General features: G+C 46.0%; 1 protein-coding gene across 1 annotated transcript in view; it reads left to right on the forward strand.

Moving 5' to 3' along the window:
* Positions 1–21,033, forward strand: part of LOC144766743 (glycine amidinotransferase, mitochondrial-like) — a 78,849-nt gene that overhangs the window by 41,006 nt on the left and 16,810 nt on the right. The window contains exons 3-4 of the mRNA XM_078650494.1: positions 3,702–3,892; positions 13,687–13,824. Coding sequence (XP_078506620.1) covers positions 3,702–3,892; positions 13,687–13,824 — 329 coding nt within the window. The remainder of the gene's footprint in view (positions 1–3,701; positions 3,893–13,686; positions 13,825–21,033) is intronic.

Genomic DNA, 21,033 nt, shown 5'->3' on the forward strand with positions numbered 1-21,033 from the left:
ACCAGGCCTCCTCTGAGTCACTCTGACGGACCTCTGCATTGCCATCCCTAATCAGCATTGGACCAATGCTACTCCAGTCCAGCTGTTTTGGAGAGACGAGTAGAACAAATTGAAGTGGTAAGAGCCCAGAACATAAGTGTGAGCTGACGGCTAGCCCTACTTCTATGTCTACTTCACTGTTTTCGGTTCTCTAATTATGGTCACCTTATTCATGGTGTTAGCGGTTTGTGGTTTTTTGGACCCCAGTGCTCATGGTGTTTGACAGAATTTGTTCATGATGTTGAAGAGCGGCGCTTGATTTATGGTTTTGGAGTCAGACCCCAGTGTATAGCAAATGGTGTTGGACAGAAGTGTTTAGTTTGTGGGGACAACACAGTGCTTTGCTCAGTTTGTTGGACAGTAGCACTTCATGGTGTAAGACAACAGCAGCTTCTTGCGGTATTTGCCAGCGGCGCGTGGTTGAGTGCTTTGCACAGCAGGCCTAGTGCTGGCCCAGGAGAGGTTGTCTGAATGGGTTTGTGCCGCACAGAAGCCAGAAGAGTATGTGGGGTGCAAGATCATTTTCGGAGGAAATCAAAGCAACGCGATCTAAGGCAATCATCCTCATATCCAGGGAGACTGAACCACACCTCTTTATTCTGAAATTAAATGCTGCCCGTAAACACGTTTGCTTTTTCAAAGAAGGGCTATTTGGTTTATTTATTTGTTGCACCTCAAAGAAAAAGTGCGCCCATGGACTGCAACTTGTATAGTAAACTGAATTGTGTAATGTTTAATGCAACTGTATATTTAAAAGTACTTTCTTCTGACATTAAATGCTGCCCTTAAACACGTTTCCATCTTCAAAGGAAGGCTATTTAGTTTATTTATTGAACTTGTGCATCACTCAACAGCTCGCGGTAGGCGGTGTCACCATCATGGGCACTGGCAGACTCATATCCCGAACACCCTGTAGCCTTAACCAATCATTGCTCATCTATAGCCCCCGGGCCCTAATGGAAACCCCATCCATCTATTTATTGCTGATACTAAATGTGCTTCATTGAAAGCTTGGAGTCCCATGCTGGGCCTAAAGGAACCCCGGGTCTAACTTACTGACTTATAGGCTGTGTTAGATCAGCTCAGCTGCTATGAGTGTGACCGCTGCCAGCAAAGGGAACTTCTGCCGGAAGCTTGCATCTCCGTAGACAGGGCAGGATGGGTCACGTGTAAAGGCAGGTACTGGGGAAGAATCGGGCAACTTGAAGGCAGGTACAGGCCAGTTCTACCTCCTGCTCACCATTTCGAAGTTCTAATTTCATGACAATCGCTCATTTAGTTTATTTGGAGCGAACCTCAGGTCAGGAAAGAAAGTGTGCACATGATTATGACAACACGGTTCAGCAGCAAGCAAGCCAATTATGCTTTTGCCTATCTTTTTGTGTGAATGTTCGGTGTTCAGTTTATTTATGTTTGCACTGTACCAAGTACTGACCTTGGCAGGATTGTGCTATTTTGTGTTGTTTATGTTTAGTGAGGCTTGAAACAGGATGATAAAATTGACCTTGGTGTGGGTGTGGCACAGGGAAGCACTGCTGCCAGTATCATGCCAGCTCCAGAGCCGTAACCTTCCCTTTCCAGTGCTTTCCAACCCTGTGCCTCACTAGTGGCAATTTGAAAAAGAAAGCATGCACTGTGTTCTCGTAAACAGGCCTGTGAGTTAGCATAGCAGTTCTCTGATTATACATAATAAGCAGTTACCACCGACAATATCATAGGAAATATTTTTATTGATATCATAACTACAGTTTCACAATTGCTTTTCTAATTTGTACTTGAAAATGCACCATTTGCCCACACATTTTACAAAATGTTCCCAGGGGAGAATCCCTGGAACCCTTGTAATGACAGTCAGGCTCACTCGCTACGCTTGTGAACTTTTACGCCCCACCACTTTCAAATGTCACCAGTCGCCACTGCCTAAGAGGGCGGTAAGGTTTTATCTCAATAGGACTAAAGACTATCGTGTGGATGACCAGCTCTTTGTTGGATTTGCTGGCAACAAGAAAGGAAGAGCGGTGCACAAGCGCACTCTTTCAATATGGATTATTCTATGCATCAAGATCTGCTACTCCTTGGCGGGTAAGGACCCTCCAGAGGGTATAAGAGCTAACTCTACTAGAGCAAAGTCAGCAACATCTGCTTTGTCTGGAGGTGTACCTGTTGAGGACATTTGTAGGGGGGCTACTTGGGCCTCCCTCCACACTTTTGCAAAGCATTACTGTTTGGATGCTGAGGTGAGGAGGGACAGTCACTTTGCGCGCTCTTTCCTCCAGGATTTCCTGGTATAGAGGAGTGGACACCCTCCTCCGGGAGTGGGGACTGCTGTGGGAATCTATTCACAAGGTGAGGAATCCACTGGCAGATGTATCTATCAGAAGAACAAATTACTTACCTTTGGTAATGTTTTTTCTGGTAGATACAGTATCTGCCTGTGGATTCCTCACTGACCCGCCCGCCTCCCCGTTGTCCACTTTTCTATACCTGAGTTGCTGTAATGTAATGTATATATATTTTATTGTCAAGGAAATGTTTTGTTTCAATTGCTTTCCTTCATTTGCTTCACACTGTGTGTGTTATCTTGACATTTATGTACTGTTTATACTGTGTATATATCTACTGTCATTGGTCCGTTCGTGTGCCTCGAAGGCACGGAAAAAAGGGCGAAACTGATGTCATCACGCCAGCGTGAGCCTATTATGGTGTCGGTGACGTCAGCGGAGTTGCATGTGATGCCGTGCCTCTATGACGTCGTCCACTTCAGCGCGAAGCTACAAAAAAGAATTTCCGAATGTTGCTGACGCAACATATTTACGATAAAAGGAATTCAGGTTGCCCCATTCAATCTCCAGGCATGAAGGTGTAAGGTCTGGATTTGGGGTTGTAGAACCTACCCCTCCATCTGAGAGAGGAGATCTGCCCTGAAAGGGAGACGGAGCGGCGGAAACGAGGTGAGGTGGATAAGATCTGTGTACCACACCCTTCTTGGCCAATCCAGGGCGATCAATATAATTTGGGCCCGGTCATGGATGCAAGAAAAGATGTCAAACAAATGATTGCTGCTTCAGATCTCTCACATACTGGTAAAGCGGACAAAAGGAGAAAATGTGGAGTCATTCACAAAGGGTTAAAGCAAAGGCTGCTTTAAATTGTATTTTCTCTCTAAAGACATCAATAGTACAGTCTTATCTTACGTCTTGTCTATTTATCATCTATCTCTATACCTCGCCTTTACTACTAGGTCACTTGCTGTCACATAAAATCGGGTGAAAGGTTCATTGAGGAGAAGAAGACCTGGCAGAAGTCAGGTGTCTTGCATTTCTTCTCGAAGGCCTCTCTCAGAATTATAAGAGTGCTAAGAAAGTTCTTCCCGTCAATACAGTTGTGGGCCTGCCAAGAGTCCCAAGATTCTGCGCACAACACTTAGGTGCCATGTATTAACCATGAATTATCCATGAAGTGAAGTGGCGTTCATGGAAATTGTTATATCAATGCCATTGCAATGATATTCAGCGCCATAGTTCAAACGTCAATTGCAAGGAAGTAGAGTTTCACAACCTGGTCTTAAGGAACAGTGGACCCTTATTGAAAAAAGAGCTTTATGATGTGATTACATGCTGTTATTCCCATGTATTTTAAATAGGATTATATTTGTTATGCAGGCCTTTATGCTGCAATGCCAAGAGACATTCTACTGGTGGTTGGAAATGAAATAATTGAGGCACCTATGGCGTGGCGTTCTCGCTTCTTTGAATACAGAGCATATCGACCTCTTATCAAGGAATACTTTCGCCGCGGTGCCAAATGGACCACTGCACCAAAACCCACGATGGCTGATGAACTTTATGACCAGGTATCTCAATGACTTCTATTTATGTGCACGGTGGTGATTGGCCTACAGACATGCAACCCTTTGGATCACATGTGATGTTACCAGTGACCGACTTCTAGCATGTCCAGTCCTGGGTTTTAAACTACGGAATCTAGGGTTAATCCCATCCCTGAATGTCTGGAAAAGGAGTAAAAGAGCAGAATTGGACCCTGGATCTAAGGCCAGCTTCAATCTCGGTTCAACACTCCTTTTATCAAGAAAGATTATTTTTAGGATGAACCTAGTGCAGTGGCAGCAGCCCAACGGTGCAGCACCGCGCGTCTGCAACCCTCTACTCTTACATATGACCTGTGTATAACTGCACAAGTAAACTGCAAAGAGAAAATGAAATACACCAATTCTACCCTCTTCCCGCCGTCCCCACTTCTTAAGGCAGGCAGTCGACTCTCCGTAGACGTTCTCTCTTCAGCATGGCTTTCATGTCCCCACCAATCACAGCCTGTCTCGCCTGTCACCTGCAAAATATATACCCTGTCGCCCACATGTCCTCGTGCTGTGACGGTCACTACTCTGTATTCACCAACCACCCCTTGCCCAACAGTCTTCGCTGCTCGTCTCACAACCTCCACCTCACTCTTGCTCTCTCCTCCTCGTTTAAGTTCCTCAGCTGTTCTTTCCTCTCATATTCAGACTCGTGCTAGCCAGTGTGCCCGCCCCTCTCTCTGGCTGGGCCCTCTCCTCGTCAAACTTTTCTTCTCTCCCGGTACCGATGTCCCCCTTTCATCTTGCGTCACATCTCCCTCTGTGTCACTATCTCTTTCCCCTTTAACCTCCCCTCGATCACTTCCTGCCCTCTCACCCTTACCTCCCGGTGTCTCTGCCGGTTAGGCCGTCTCTCGGCCTCTGCTCCCCTGGGCACCTTCCCTCCAAGACTGATGCACTCATAAAGGCATGCAGAGTGGCGGGTGGAAAGTAAACATGGCCGGGGAATCCCCGCTCCGGGCCCTCGGCCATCAGTCCTCCACTGGCAACATCAAATCCTACCTCGACAGCACCCCACCACCCTTTAAAACAGGATCGCAGGGTAAGGGTGTTGTAAAGAGGTGTTGTTTTATGCAGGAAATAATCCACAGAAAGTATTCAGGTAAAAGAGTAGATTTAATCCAGTAATTTGCAGAACATCACGGGAGTGCGTCCTTTCTCTCCGGAGCATGAACGGTAACTGACAAGTACAACCGTCCATGCCAGAGAGTCAGGCCGCCCTCACGAGAATGCATATTTAAATAATAATACACAATGCTAACAACATTAGACTTCATGCACACCTAACAGAAAGTGTGCGCATGAAGTCGGAATTGAAAGGAAACAATGGCGCGTGCAACTGCACGTGTACATGTATACATATTATATCACCCTTCCCCTTTCATAAACAAATAAACAAAAATTAAGAATCTTTGTACCTTGAAGGAAAAGAGCAATTACGTGTGGGTCTTATTTGTTCAGTACACTCCAGATCATTACTTAAAGAACTTGAAATTGTCGGACTAACTGAAAAGTTTCCCAACTCCTGATCCTGAGGAGGAGCAGGTTGAACCTGACAGTCTAAACTATTTTTCAAACCTGTGTTTTGGGAAACCGGTTCAATAGGAAACTCACTTTGTACACCTAAATCTTCCAAGAAATGTGAAAAGTGTAAATCATCTTGTAACACTTCTTTTTTTCCAATAATCCTTTTAGCTTGATCTGGTGTCAACCTCACCAAAACTCTTTTACTCCACCAACCTCTTTGACCAAGGAATAAAGATCCCTTTGAAGTTTTTAAAACCTGTACAGGAAGAGAAAACCTAGAGAGACCCTTCTTGACTTTCATTGGAGACTTAATCAACACCCAATCTCCAATTTCAAAATCAGAATCATTTTTAAATTTCCTGCCACCATAATATTTCTTTTGAACAGCTTGTTTGGAACCAACATTCTTGAGCATCCTCTCTTTATCTTTACAAACCAAACATGAATTGCCACTTTTCTTCAAATCCCTGATCCATGAAGGACACAGAGTACCATTGGGTTCCCTTTTCCTCAAAAGTCTAAAGGGAGAAACACCAGATGTTGTGTGTGGGGTAACAAGATATGCCCAAAGTTTTTTTTTTAGAAAAATATCCACAGGAACTCTCTCAGTTAAAGCTGTCTGTATCCCCTCTTTTATGTCTCTATTCATGCGTTCAACTAAACCGTTGGCTGCTGGGGAATACAAAGCAACTTTTAAATGTTTGACATCATGAGACAACAAAAAAATTTCCGTACTAGATGAGGTAAAATGTGAACCATTGTCCGTGACCAACTCTTTGGGAAAACCCTCAGTCATAAAAATTCTTGCCAAGAAGTTAATCACAGAAGCAGAAGAGGCTGAAGAACAAAACTCAAATTCCACCTATTTTGAGTAATAATCTACTAACACCAAAATGTATTTTTTATCATTAGGAAGGAGATCAAACGGGCCTGCAAAATCTAGTGCCAATTTCACCCATGCTTCCTCAGGTGTTGGTACGTTGTGATAGAGCGCGCGGGTCACCCGACCAATAATTTCGCCACTTCCGGCTTCGGGCCCATATATTTCAAATCACCATATACATTGATTGGATGACCTCACGGTCTGCTATCAAAGTTTGTGAGTTCCTTTCGTTATTCTTCAGAGTACCCGACTTACAGTCCACCGATGCGGGTACCTATGACCACAATGGATCAGGGAGCTAGCTGTAAAAGGAAAGGCAGCAAAATACAAACCCCACAATATCATTCAAATTCTTAGCAAATGACCACGGACAACTGGAAGTTTTAAAGTCTTTATCTAAAGTTCGTTCTCAGAAATCATTAGATTTACAAGAATAAGACAATCAATAATCAAGATAATGAAAAGTACATAACTATAGAGAAATAAAGTCAGGGTAATCATTGAAATGCTAATATGAGATGCAACGGGAATATGCTATGCATTTAGGGCAAAAGTTCTTTAGACAGTTTAAGTAAGGAGGTTCTAGACCATATCAGAAAATGACAAACTGCAATGCAAAATATAATTTCTAGCAGGTAGGGTAACATAGGAACACTTTATGAAATGAATGCAAATGACTTTATGATTCAATGGTTGCGGAAAAAGCATGGAAATTTAACATATGCAAAGGTATGTCTTTATTAAAGCAAAAGACAGAAATTCAGGAAGGTGCAAGATTTAAAGATTCAGACCAATATTTACCTAGACTGGTGTGGAAACCAAACCCTGGCCACGGGTCAGTTAAGGGCAGGAAACCCTCAAGGAAGGATACCCCTCAGTGGGCAGCAGGTGCAGAATGGACACCCAGGACAGGACAGGAAACCCTCAGATTAGGAATCAGGACAGGAAACCCTCAGGACAGGAAACCCTCTGGACAGGACCCTCTGGACAGGACCGGCACCCGCAGTTCGGAAGCAACGCCTGCGCTCCACCCTCTCTGCAGCTATCGATCAAGACCCCGATTTGGGTCAGCGAACTCCCAGCAAAGTGCTCCGCCAGCACTTTAAGGTTTAGTAAAACCTTAGTCTATGGTCAATTTCGAACAGAGTGCTCCGCAGTACTCTGTATCTTCAGTCACCTATTGAGTGCGTTGGGTCAGTGACAGGTCAGCTAAACCAGACAAGTCGGACAATTTCCCTAGGTGAACCCAGGGTAGTTATACTGTTTTGGGACGGTGTACCACCCCCCAATGTTGCAAAGTGTCTGAATCCCTCAATTTGGATTGGTCCTAAGGTAGGATTTGGGTAACACACCAATCAGAATAGACTATTTGGAGGCCTAATTTACATCTCTGGGCACCGCCTAGCAAGATTGGGGTTCCCATGAGAAAGTCGCGCAGAATACAATGAAGAGAATACATTTTCGTTACAATTGAACAAATCATGATGCCTCGGCTGGTCGAAGGTGTCCTTTCCCAGGGTGGCTCTGGCATCAACCTTCTTTGGCCTCAGTTCAATGCCATAGTAGCTTCTGGCGAGTCTGCGCAGAAATACCCTCCAAGATGGACTCCCCAGCCCAGCACCCCTCCGAGTCGAGGATACATGAAAAGTAGGCGAAAACAAATTAAAACATAGAAGTGACGGTATGAAAACACATCATTGGTTTTGTACTTTAAACTTATCATTATAAAAATATACTATGCAGTTTAAATGTTAGCAACATATACACTTGTCACAAGAGCATCACCACGTTATTCACGAAAGCTGTGTATTACGCATCTTTTCCCACCAAACTTATAACTACGTCAGGACACGTGAGTGTGACTGACGCATGCGCAGAAGAGATTTTCCAAGCGGCGGCCATGTTTTAGAGACATGGATTAGTTATATTAGAAAACACATAGAAAAGCTTCATCTACTTCGGTCGAATATAAAAATAAACATTAGTAAGACGTACAAAATGTATTAATTGATTACACACGGGCGAGGTTCATGACTCGAGCAAGTCGCGATGCGAATCTTGCTCTATCAGTTGTATAGAGGGAGTTTCGCAATCTTCCAGTGCTTGTCTGAGACAAGACATGTACCACAGGCATTTATCCAATCAGTAACATTAGACTCTAGAGCAGGCCACCAAAAACTTTCTTTTAATCTTCTAGCCGTTGCTCCTATGCCTAAATGGCCCTCATGCGCTATGTCAAAAATCCTTTTCCGTAAAGAAACAGGGGGTACTGCCAAATCTCCACGCATAACTAAACCTCCTACTATAGAAAGTTCTTCACTGACTTGTGCAAAAGATTTCAAAGTGGATGGTAAGGACCTTTCTTTAGGCCAGCCAGTCACAATCATGTTCTTAACTGCCTGAAGAGTAGAATCCTCTACAAAAGCTTTTAACCAATCGTCCTTTGTTACATGAGGAAGGTTAGAAATAACATCCTCAATAGTGGCAACCACACTTTCTACATCATCAAACCTTGTGGGCAAGTAGCTATCTTTTAATGATAATCTAGATAAACAGTCCGCTCTACCATTACGACCACCTGGTATATACTTGATAATAAAATTATATTCATGCAAGCGAGACAATAATCTTACCAGCCTTGATGACGCTTTACCTGTGCCATTTCCTGACAATAAATGAATTAAAGGTGTGTGGCCTGAGAAAATTTCAAACTGTGTGCCCCAAATAAAAGTTCTAAATTTTTCAACAACCCAGGTACAAGCCAGAGCCTCCCTCTCTATTGTGCTGTAGTTAGATTCGGCAATAGAGAGAGATCTGGAAGAGAAACCCACAGTGTTCTCTTTCCCATTTACCCATTGGGATAAGACTGCCCCAGTCCTTTTTGGCTCGCACCCACTGATAATAAACATTTAAAACCAGGTGAAAATGGAGACAAAGCAGGAGCCTGAATAATTAATTTCTTCACTAATTCAAACGCTCTTTGTGCATCATCATTCCATGTAAAATGAACATTTTTCTTCAGTAAAAGGCGTAGTGGTTGGACAACCAGTGCATAGTTCGATATAAATCTAGAATAGTATTCCGTCATACCCAGAAATGACCTAAGTAAATCCTTGCTATGAGGAACCACCACTTTGTCAATAGCCTTTGTAAGGGAAAATTTGGGACTGATTCCAGAAGCTGAAATGGTGTGTCCTAAATAATCTAGTGATTGAACCATAAATTTGCACTTATCTGCACCCAGTGTGACTCCAAATTCTTTAAACTTCTCAAGTACTTTTCTTAAAGTAATAATGTGTTCATTCTTATTTTTTGAGAAAATCAGGACATCATCCTGGTAAGCTTGAACTGAAGTAATACCTGCCAACATGTGATCCATGAACCTCTGTAAGACGCTAGCCGCAGAGGCTAAGCCAAAAGGCAGCCTGAGGTACTTATATGCACCAAAGGGTGTTATAAATGTCGTGAGGTCAGTGGAAGAAGTGGAAAGAGGAATCTGGTAATAAGCCGATTTTAAATCTAAAATGGAAAAGCAAGTGGCACCAGAGATATTTGATAAAAGATCCTGAATTTTCGGTAATGGGTGACAATCTACTAGTATGTTTTTATTCAGTGAGCGTAAATCAGCACACAAACTAATCGAATTATCTTTTTTGCGCACAATAACAATGGGACTCACCCATTCAGAGGAGTCTGTGGGAGTTATGATCCCTTCTTCCACTAATTTATCAAGTAAGATCTTCAAATCAGACCTCACGCTTAAAGGAATGGGCCTGGCCTTATGTACAACGGGGATAGCATTCTCCTTTAGCTTTATAAAATGCTCTACCTTTGTGATCTTACCAATGCGTGTTGTGAACACATCCGAAAATTCACTTAACATTTTTGTTTTGAAAGATGAAACATCATTCTCTTCAGAATTATCAATAACATCAATAGAAACGTCATAATTGATTTGAATGGGATTTTCAGCACCAGGAACTAACTTTAGTCCCATCTTAGCCAGATCTTGCCATCCAATAATGTGCTTACCCTTGAGGAGCCACATACACTTTTGTATACATTTTTCTCCCCAAACAAGACACAAATTCAAGGAAATAACCATGCATTTCAATGATTTTACCCCCATAACCTTTAGGAATAATATCTAATGTTTCCAATTCTTTGCCAGGCCAATGTTTTTCAAATAGTATGTCTGAAATGATCGTAACTGGTGCTCCAGAATCACCCATCATTTCTATTTTTAAATCACCAATTATAAATTCACCTAAAGGTTCCTTGACCTTTTTCTCAGAGATACTCATATTTACAATATCAATATCAATAGAAAGCATCATTCTTTCCATACTATTAGAAAGAATGAGATTATGTTCAGAAGGATCTTCATTTGAAATTTCTCTAGTATCTAAAGCACTCACTCTAACAATTCTCTTGCTTCTACAAACACTATAAAAATGACCAGTTTTACCACATTTTGTGCATTTTCTACCTAACGCTGGGCAAATGGGGCTGTCACCCAAGTGCGATTTCGCTCCACATCTGTAACATAATGATGAACCTTTGTTTTGTCTTGTTTGAAAAGGCTTGCTAAAGCATGACCTGTAAGAAATATTGTTAACAGAAGAATCATGTACAACAACATTAATAGGAGAAACATTTTCCTGATTCAGACAAGTAGACGTAATGATGGATCGTTCTATTCCCTTTGCTATCATAATAACTTCAGTTAATGTTGGATCTCTGCAACTAAGAATTCTCTCCTGTATTTTTTTATGAAAACAAGAGTATACAAATTGGTCTCTGATGTGATAGTCTAGTTCTGCTCCAAAGTTACATTCAGATGCCAAATTCCTGAGAATCGATATATAGTCTTCAACTGACTCGTCTGAACTCTGTTTCTTCTTTCTAAAGTTAAATCTTTCTAGCATTACACTTGTTCCAGAAATTTCTTATTTAATCTCTGAACAGTAGCTGTATAGACATTCCATCCTTCACCACCACTTGGAAGTGGAATAGTGACCGGTAAGTTATTAAAAGTTTCACGTCCAACTCTCCCTAAGAAATTGTATAGGATGGCAAGTTTGCGTTTAGCTGAGTAGTCCTCTGCATCTATGGCTACTAAATAGTTTTCAAAAGATTTAATCCAGAGTTTCCAAGGTTCTTTAGGTTTACCTTGGTGAGGTAAAAAATGTTCCAATTGAAATATTTCTTGTTTTGCCATTAGTGATAAAGGCTTTGCCTTTTAGAAAATAAAGTTTAAGCACTTCCTTCATTTTACAAGGTCAAATATGTATTTTAGGTTCAGTTTCCACAAGTAAGCATTATTCTTTTTTAAAAGAAAGTATGTCTCTTAAGAAAACAGTCTTAGGAATGAAGAGAATAAGAAAGTAATTTTTTTTTTTTTTAACTTACAGTTCCTTTCTGTCTCAAAATTGTGCTCCGGTTTGCTCCAAAAGCCAGTAAAATCGTTTTCCAGAGAACGATTGTGCTTTAGTACTTTAAACAACAAGGAACAAGTGATAAGCCAATCACTTGATTTGGGGGCGTGGTCGCACGAGGGAAAACCAATAGAAATGGGTTTACCAGCAAGGCGCCCCCTTGGCTTGAAGGAAGAATCATGTGTTTCCTCTCCGGTCAGGATGCCTGCCGGGTAAACAGAGATGCAGGAAGCAGATCGAAGGAAACTTGAAGCACAAAAGACTGGTGATGTTCGTGCAAAAAATGCCGAAAACGTCGCCAATTGTAAAGAGGTGTTGTTTTATGCAGGAAATAATCCACAGAAAGTATTCAGGTAAAAGAGTAGATTTAATCCAGTAATTTGCAGAACATCACGGGAGTGCGTCCTTTCTCTCCGGAGCATGAGCGGTAACTGACAAGTACAACCGTCCATGCCAGAGAGTCAGGCCGCCCTCACGAGAATGCATATTTAAATAATAATACACAATGCTAACAACATTAGACTTCATGCGCACCTAACAGAAAGTGTGCGCATGAAGTCGGAATTGAAAGGAAACAATGGCGCGTGCAACTGCACGTGTACATGTATACATATTACAGGTGTCCAGCCAGCAGCGAGATCCCAACCAGTGGCCAGGACCATCAAGCATCATCTCAGATTCCTTCCTGGAAAGAGTAGGCACTGGGGTAGAGTCACAAACTACCAACAAAATAAATGACCAAAAACCACACACAATTCCACCCGCTCCACCAGAGGCTCGATATGTAGGCACAAAAGTTAAAGTTCTGACCCATCTTTGTGGGTGAGCTCTCACCACTTACATACATTTGACTGTTAATCCTATACTTTCTAAAAGTCCCTGTAACAGCCCAAAGTGCAGCAGTCTACTACTGTACTTCAAGGGTAGACATGTACCTAACAACGTAGCACTTGAACATACTGTGGGGCTTTCCTCACCTTTTTATCCTGGATGTTTGTCTGGGTCAGCACCGGATTACCAGAAATACTCAGTAGGTAAGCAATCTCCCACCCAGTGCTACCCGTAGTAAAACGTGTAAATGTTAACCACCCAGAATAATGTGCTGCATGGCGTCAAACGTATAAGGTCCCAAGTCCCAAAGGCGAGATCCAATTGGATATGCCAAAGCTTGTTTTTGTTAACTACGCTTTATTCACTTTCACTTAAATCAAGGGACTATCTTCCATGCTTCTTCACAGTGTCACCCGTAACTGCCAGAAAAGCAAACCTCTTCACATGTCAAAAAAAGCAAAAACGTTTCTTGTCATTATGTTGCATACAAATGTTAACTTTTCTAATCGCTTTGTTTTAAATTTGCCAATACTTGTTTTATTTGATGCTAACAATTATTCTGAGACGTGTTTGTACTTTGTTTCCTATTAAGACGCAAAATACCAATTCTATAGTTAAAGGGGCAGATTTATGAAGGCCTTGCGCCGCCGGTGCGTCATTTTTAACATGGCAAAAAGTGACGCACCGGCGGCGCAAGGCCTTCATAAATCTGCCCCAAAGTATTCAGGAAGACTATAGTCTACTGAAGAAGTATTTTAATTCACTTTATGAACATTAGTTTACAGCACTAACACTATTAAATGTCATACAAACGAGGAACAGTTTAATCAAACCCCTGGTATTTCTGCTGCATCTCTCATAGTACAGCTCCCATTTTACTGAAGACCTTGCATTTCGTGGCCACGCCCTCGCTTGTCGTGACCCAGTCATCACCTCTCTGAGAAATCCAGGCCTAAACCATCTATTACAGCAGATATTATCTTATACTTGTGTTCTGATTTCTTTTGTTGCCCTTGAAAACATGGCACCAGGTTTGCGTTTTTAGTCCACTAACTGTGCCTCACTAGCTTTTTTTACCCATTTGTTATTTCCAGGATTATCTAAAACGTACTGTGGAAGACAGGCATAGACTGGCTGCTCAGGGAAGATTTGTGACAACCGAGTTTGAGCCGTGTTTTGATGCTGCTGATTTTATGAGAGCTGGAAGAGACATTTTTGCCCAAAGGAGTCAGGTAGAAATCGAAAGTTTGTATGTATTCCTTAAAATAATTCAAGATTCAGCATGTTGCTTTTACGATATTTACACTATGTTCAATGTTGACCGGCCCCACGGAAGCAAAAGGTTATTAATTTTAGTTATGGGTTATGTGGAAGATCTACATAGGCAGTTATACTTGTGTACCTTTCAATTAGTGATAGTAACAACGTTTCTTTGAAGCTCTGCAAAGCTTGATCAAAGCAGGTGATAAGCTTTGGCCGCTATTCCAGTAGTCATGTTAACTGGAACAAATCCGTATTATTTCCTCTCACAGATGCCACAACCCCCTTTAATTCTGACTACCCTTTCATGTGGTCCTCCGAGCCAACTAAGTATCTGGGCATTTAGTTGACCAGTGACGTGGATAAACTTTAGATAGCCAACTTTGGCCACTCTGTCGATTGGTTAGAATCCAAGATCCCTCTTTGAAACCACGGCTCTCCAAGATGGTGATGCTCCCAATATTGTTATATCTCTTCCTCAACATCCCCATCCCTCTCACCGCTTATTTCTTTCGCAAGGTCCGCTCCTTATTACCCTGGTTTGGGCGGGGCGATAACCTAGGATCGCTTACAACACCCTGACCCTTCCAATGTTGCGTGGCGGGCTGGGAGCCCCGGATTTTAAGCTCTGTGCTCTTAGTGTTTTCTTCATTTCTCACTCCAACCCATGCCGTTTCAACTAACCCTGGGAGTAGTTTGCATAGTAGCTCTACGCATAGTTACTCAAATTGCACTTCACACTATGCATGCTATGCGTAGCTACGCAAACAGCATAGTTCACTGTGCAAAATGCTGTTCGCACTGATTGCTGTGCCGGTGCTTGTCCGCACTAGGCAATCAGTGCAAACTGCATCTTGCACGGTGCAAGCGGTTGTTTTCTGCTGCTCAAGTAGATTTGTACTTGAGCGGCAGCTTTCTCAACGTGGACTGGTAGTTTCTCATCGTGAGTGGTCGCGAGCAAACGCGACCACTAGCAATGAGAAACTTGACCTCCCCGCATTGAGAAGCTCACCGGGAGGCTTATTTTCCACGCTCGCGATCGCAACTTGATGTTGCTGATGGCAAACGAGGAAAAAGTCTCACCTGGATGTCTTTTTGCTCACTCGCAGTCGCCAACTTTAAGCTGAGGACCTCAAGCAAGCAAAAAATGACTGCTACACTACGCGTGTTTGCACTGTGCTACGTGCAATTTGAATAGTGCGAAGTAGCGCAAACTTCACAAACTACTTGAGCGTAGCGTAGCACTATGCCCAGGGTTAGTTCCAACCCAATGTGGCAGTGGAGGCCGACCTTGCCGCCCATTCGCCGCTCACAACTGCACTGTTTGCCCCGACGAAGCTCCTGCGCACTGAGATCGATTCGGTCGAGAACTTGCGCTGGACCTGGGAAGGCATTTCTAAGATCTCTGGCTTGGAAATGCTATTCGCAAACTCTATGCCCATTACACATCACACCGCTTTTCCTCCACTCTAGATGTCCATGATGGCTAAACACGCTGCTCGCCTGGACCTCTCTACAGTTTCAAACTTTTATCCTGGGGACTCCTTTTTTCACTTGGCCCTGACACTGGCCCCTTGGACACTCTGTTATATTACCAGCTCTGGGCTGTTTGCAGGAAGCTTCACTCCACCTTTCCCCAACCTCCCCCCTTGCTAGCCACTCTTGATCTACTCTATGCTTCTTCCTCACCCAAGAAATTGGTTACTAAAATGTACGCTTAAAAACTAGCAGCGTCCTCCATTTCTACCAATTGGGCGCACACTGCATGGGGCAAGGGCCTGGGAATCGAGATCTCACAAGCGGATTGGCTGTACTGTTGCAATCAGATCAAATGCCTTTCCCCTAACTACTGCTTGCATCTGATACACTTCCAATACATACACAGTCAGGATCGCACCCTCGCCCAACTCCATAGATTAGGCCTTGTAACAAGTGACAGATGCTTGCGCTGCTCCACGCCCGTGGCTGATTTTGCTCATCTCGCCTGGTTGTGTCCGTGAGTCTCGGCATATTGGCTGTAGGTTTGTGCAATTAGCTCTGAAATCACCTCTTCACCACTCCGACATGACTCGTGTTCTGCCTCTTCGACTTCATAAAATTTGTCCGGACGTCTCCCGCTGTTTGACTGCCATGCTTTTGGTCCTTTCACGGTGCAGGTTCTCAATGTCTTGGGGCAGTAGACCCGCGCCCAAGGCAACACTATGGCTTGAAGATGCATCCTGCTGGAAAACCCTCCTGTCTGAGTTCTGGGACGTCTTGCCAGCCAGGTCTCGTCTACTTGATTTGTGGGGTCCACTTGTTACCTACCTCTCAAGTTATGACCCTCAGCAATCTGAGACTCCTGCCGTGCTCCCCGCCGGCTCTCCAGCAGTAGCGTCCGCCGGTATTAGTCCATAAGCTTTTCCCCTCTAGTCCACGGCCTTTTCATTATCCCTGCCTTTCTCCTCTATGTCTGGTGCCTCCCCTGATCATCTGCGTTTGCCTCACACAGGAGTTTATGATAACTCTTCACGTTAAGTGTGCACTTATCTCTGCTGTGCTGCAATGTATTGGTGTGCCTAATTTTCTGCATTTGTGGAACTATGTAATTGTACTGTGCAATCTTTTTCAAATAAAGGTTTTTGGAAAAAAAAAAAAAAAAGAAGATAACCTTTAACTTCTCTTTACCTTCGAGGACATACACACATTTTTGCTTGCAAACCTTTTTCATTTGGAGAAACCCTTTCCTCTACACTCCCACTATTTTCAGTAGGAGGCTGGGGGGTTCGCGTATATCTTTCCCCTTTCTTCTCTAAAAATGAATTTACTTCAGCTCTTGACGCAAGTCCAACTCTGACCCTGACCATTACTAGGATGAGAAGGGATGATAGATAGATCACTGTTTGTTCTGCTGCCGTTTTCTCGTTTATTTCGTGTTGTCCGGTAAGTTTTGTCCCATTGTCCTCGTTGTTCCCTGCCCCACCCCGCTCCCTGCCGCTGCTCCTCCGCGGCCCCACCCCCGCTCCCTCCAGCATCTCCGCACGCTCCCCCCCACTCGCCACCCCGCTCCCGCCTCCCAGCGGCTCCTCCCTCCCACAAAGGTACATAAAGAGTGGCTCACGGGACAAGGAGCTGTGACCTGACCTGACCTGGTCAGTCCGGTCGCTCCTCTTGCCGCGTGGCCACCCCGAGTGTGCCCGATCCCCTCCCGCTGCCGCCACCGCTGCCGAGTCAAGACTGCCCCTGTCTTGGTTTGGCCCCTGTCCCTGACTGTCCCTGTACCTGCTTGGTTTTCTCGTGTCAGCTGTTTGTTCTGCTGCCGTTTTTTCGTTTATTTCGTGTTGTCCGATAAGTTTTGTCCCATTGTCCTCATTGTTCCCTGCCCCACCCCGCTCCCTGCCACTGCTCCCCCGCGGCCCCACCCCTGCTCCCTCCAGCATCTCCGCACGCTCCCCCCCACTCGCCACCCCGCTCCCGCCTCCCAGCTGCTCCTCCCTCACCCCGCCCCCCCACTCTCCTTATGGCAGAGTGTATGCGTACGCGCAGTGGGCGCGCCAAAGGTAAGCCCATCTGCGCCCGTCCACGCCTGGACCGCGCCCTGCGCCAGAACCCCTGGCCCCCGCAGAGGCCAGCCCACCCGCCGGACCTACGACGCAGCCACCCTCAACGCACTCAACAACGGCCTGACCCCCGGCTGCCACCGAGCCACCCCTGGACGCACCCACGGACCCTTCACCTGCCAATCCTGCAAGTTCTCCTGCATCCGGACCTGTACCGCACCCGCCAAGCCAAGCACCAGCAGCAACCACCTAAAGTGCATCCTGCTCAACACCCGCTCCGTCCACAGACACGCCGTTGAACTCTGGAACCTCCTCGACTCCACATCCCCAGATGTCGCCTTCCTCATGGAAACCTGGTTGAACACCTCCTCAGCGCCCGACATCGCCATCGCCATCCCGGACGGATACAAGATCACCCGGAGGGACCACGTCAACCAGACAGGAGGAGGTATCGCCATCATCCACAAGAACACCATCCGTATCACGACCAGCTCCGATGACACCTTCGCCGCCGCCGAACACCTGCACTTCCAGATACACACCGACCCCAAGACCACCCTCAGAGGTACCCTCATCTACAGACCCTCGGGACCACGCACACTATTCAGCGAAGACATCGCCGACTTCATCAGCCCGCACACCCTCCCCTCCGCTGACTACATCCTCCTAGGGGAGCTCAACTTCCACCTGGAGAACAACAACAACCGTAACACCACCACCTTGCTGGACAACCTCACCAACCTCGGACTCAAGCAACTGGTGACCACCCCCACCCACTATGCCGGCCACACGCTTGACCCCGTCTTCTCCTCCAGCAAGGACATCTCCTTCAGCCATGCCACCGGACTCCACTGGACAGACCACAGCTGCGTCCACTTCAGCTTCAGAAGGACAACGCTTCACCACCACCCGCAACAGTTTCCCCGCAGAAGCTGCCACAAGATCACAGCCGACCAGCTCGCCACATCCCTGAGCCAGAACCCTCCCGCCAGCTCAGCGAACCCCAACCAAGCCGCCTACAACCTCACAAGGTGGATCAGCAACTGCGCAGACGACCTCGCACCACTGAAGACCCCCCCGCCAGACCCGGCAACAAGAAAGCATCCTGGTTCACCGACGAACTCAAGAACTCTAAGAAGAACTGCCGAACCCTCGAGAAAGCCTGGCGCAGAGACCCAACACCAGACAACATGACCATCCTCAAGCTCGCCACCAGAAAACACCACCAGCTGATCCACACCACCAAGAAAACCGCATTCAAGGAACGACTAGACAACAACGCCCACAACAGCAAGGAACTCTTCAACATCGTCAAAGAGCTCTCGAACCCTAGCGCCGGAAACAACAACATCACCCCATCGCAAGACCTCTGCAACTCGCTCGCCTCGTTCTTCCACAGCAAGATCGCAGATATACACAACAGCTTCAGCACACAGCCGACGCACCCTACGACCACACCAACGCCCCCCACCACCACCCTCCGCGCCTGGACCCCGATCAACACTGAAGACACCATCCGCACAATGAACTCCATCCACGCCGGATCACCAACTGACCCCTGCCCTCACCACATCTTCAACAAGGCCGACTCCATCATCGCACCCCATCTCCGGGACATCATCAACACCTCCTTCGACACCACCACCTTCCCAGAGAGCTGGAAACACGCCAAACTCAGTGCCCTACTGAAGAAACCATCAGCGGACCCCACCGACCTCAAAAACTACCGCCCCATCTCGCTCCTTCCTTTTCCAGCCAAAGTCATCGAGAAGACCGTCAACAGACAGCTTCCTCGAGACGAATGGATCCTTCGACCACTCGCAGTCCGGTTTCAGAGCCAACCACAGCACCGAGACCACCCTCATCGCAGCCACAGACGACATCCGAGCCCTGCTCGACAATGGGGAAACAGCGGCACTCATCCTCCTGGACCTCTCCGCGGCCTTTGACACGGTCGGCCACCGCACCCTAGTGCAGCGCCTCAGCAACATTGGAATCCAGGAGAAGGCACTGGAGTGGATCAGCTCCTTCCTCGCCGGAAGAACCCAGAGAGTCCGCCTCCCCCCGTTCAGATCAGAGGCCACCGAAGTCATATGCAGCTTACCACAAGGATCATCGCTCAGCCCCACGCTGTTCAACATCTACATGAGCCCCCTCACGGCCATCGCACGCCAACACAACCTCAACATCCTCTCCTACGCCGACGACACCCAGCTGATCCTTTCCCTCACCAACGACCCAGCAACCGCCAGAACCAACCTACACGAAGGGATGAAAGACGTAGCCGAGTGGATGATGAACAGTCGCCTGAAACTGAACTCAGATAAGACAGAAGTCCTCATCCTGGCATCATCACCCTCCGCCTGGGATGACACCTGGTGGCCCCCTCCCCTGGGCAGCGCACCCAAACCAACGGACCACGCACGCAACCTGGGCTTCATCCTGGACTCCTCCCTCTCGATGACCAGACAAGTCAACGCTGTCTCCTCGTCTTGCTTCAACATCCTACGCATGCTACGGAAGATCTTCCATGGATCCCCACCGAAACCAGGAAGACGGTCACCCAGGCGCTCGTCACCAGCCGACTGGACTACGGGAACTCCCTCTACGCCGGAACCACAGCCAAGCTTCAGAAAAGACTCCAGCGCATTCAGAACGCCTCAGCAAGACTCATCCTGGACATCCCCCGACACAGCCACATCGCCGGACACCTGAGAGACCCACACTGGCTCCCCGTCAGCAAGAGAATCACGTTCCGACTCCTCACCCACGCACACAAATCTCTACACAACCAAGGCCCCAGATACCTCAACGACCGCCTGACCTTCTACACTCCAACCCGCCAGCTTCGATCGACCAGCCACGCCCTCGCCGCCGTTCCCCGCATCCGAAGAGCCAAAGCGGGAGGAAAATCCTTCTCCTAACTGGCAGCCAAGACATGGAACTCCCTCCCCATCCACCTCCGCCTGACCCAAGACCACCTCTCCTTCAGGAAGTAACTCAAGACCTGGCTGTTCAAGCAGTAGCGGACCCCCCCCTAAGCGCCTTGAGACCCTCCGGGTGAGTAGCGCGCTAAACAAATTCCTTGATTTATTGATTTGATTGGTTTATGAATACAACACACATACGCAAATCATAAACACATATGACTGTGCCTGCTCACAAACTCCTAGCTCATCTGCAAACCAGAACTCCAACTTCCCACAGCCAACAGGATATTTACTCATACGAAGTCTCCTTGTAAGTAAATCCTTTTACTAGTGCCTAAGTTTTATGAATTTCAAAAGGGGTTGTCACTCATAAATTACTATTTCAACCTTATTTCCAGCTTCACATGCACAAAGAAATCTATGTGAACCTGCCTCCAAGTGCCTAATGACCTCCTACAAATATGGAATTGTCCTAAAGTCTCATTGTCTTGAGCTCCAGAGTTTCTCTGCTACACTCAATAGACACAATCATCTGGGTCATGTTCAGTTCCCACGTGGAGCTTGATACCAGGGTCCTAACCGGTTTTTCCCTCTTCTTCTTTAATGGATCACATATAATTAGTCTGGAAGAATACGGCATACCTGTGTCAAGGCCAGTCTCTCATGCTTTTCTGCCTCTGCACTGAGTCAGTGAAAATGCTTCTGGTACTGG

This window comes from Lissotriton helveticus, chromosome 1_1, assembly GCF_964261635.1.
Source record: "Lissotriton helveticus chromosome 1_1, aLisHel1.1, whole genome shotgun sequence".
Classification (NCBI taxonomy): Eukaryota; Metazoa; Chordata; class Amphibia; order Caudata; family Salamandridae; genus Lissotriton; species Lissotriton helveticus.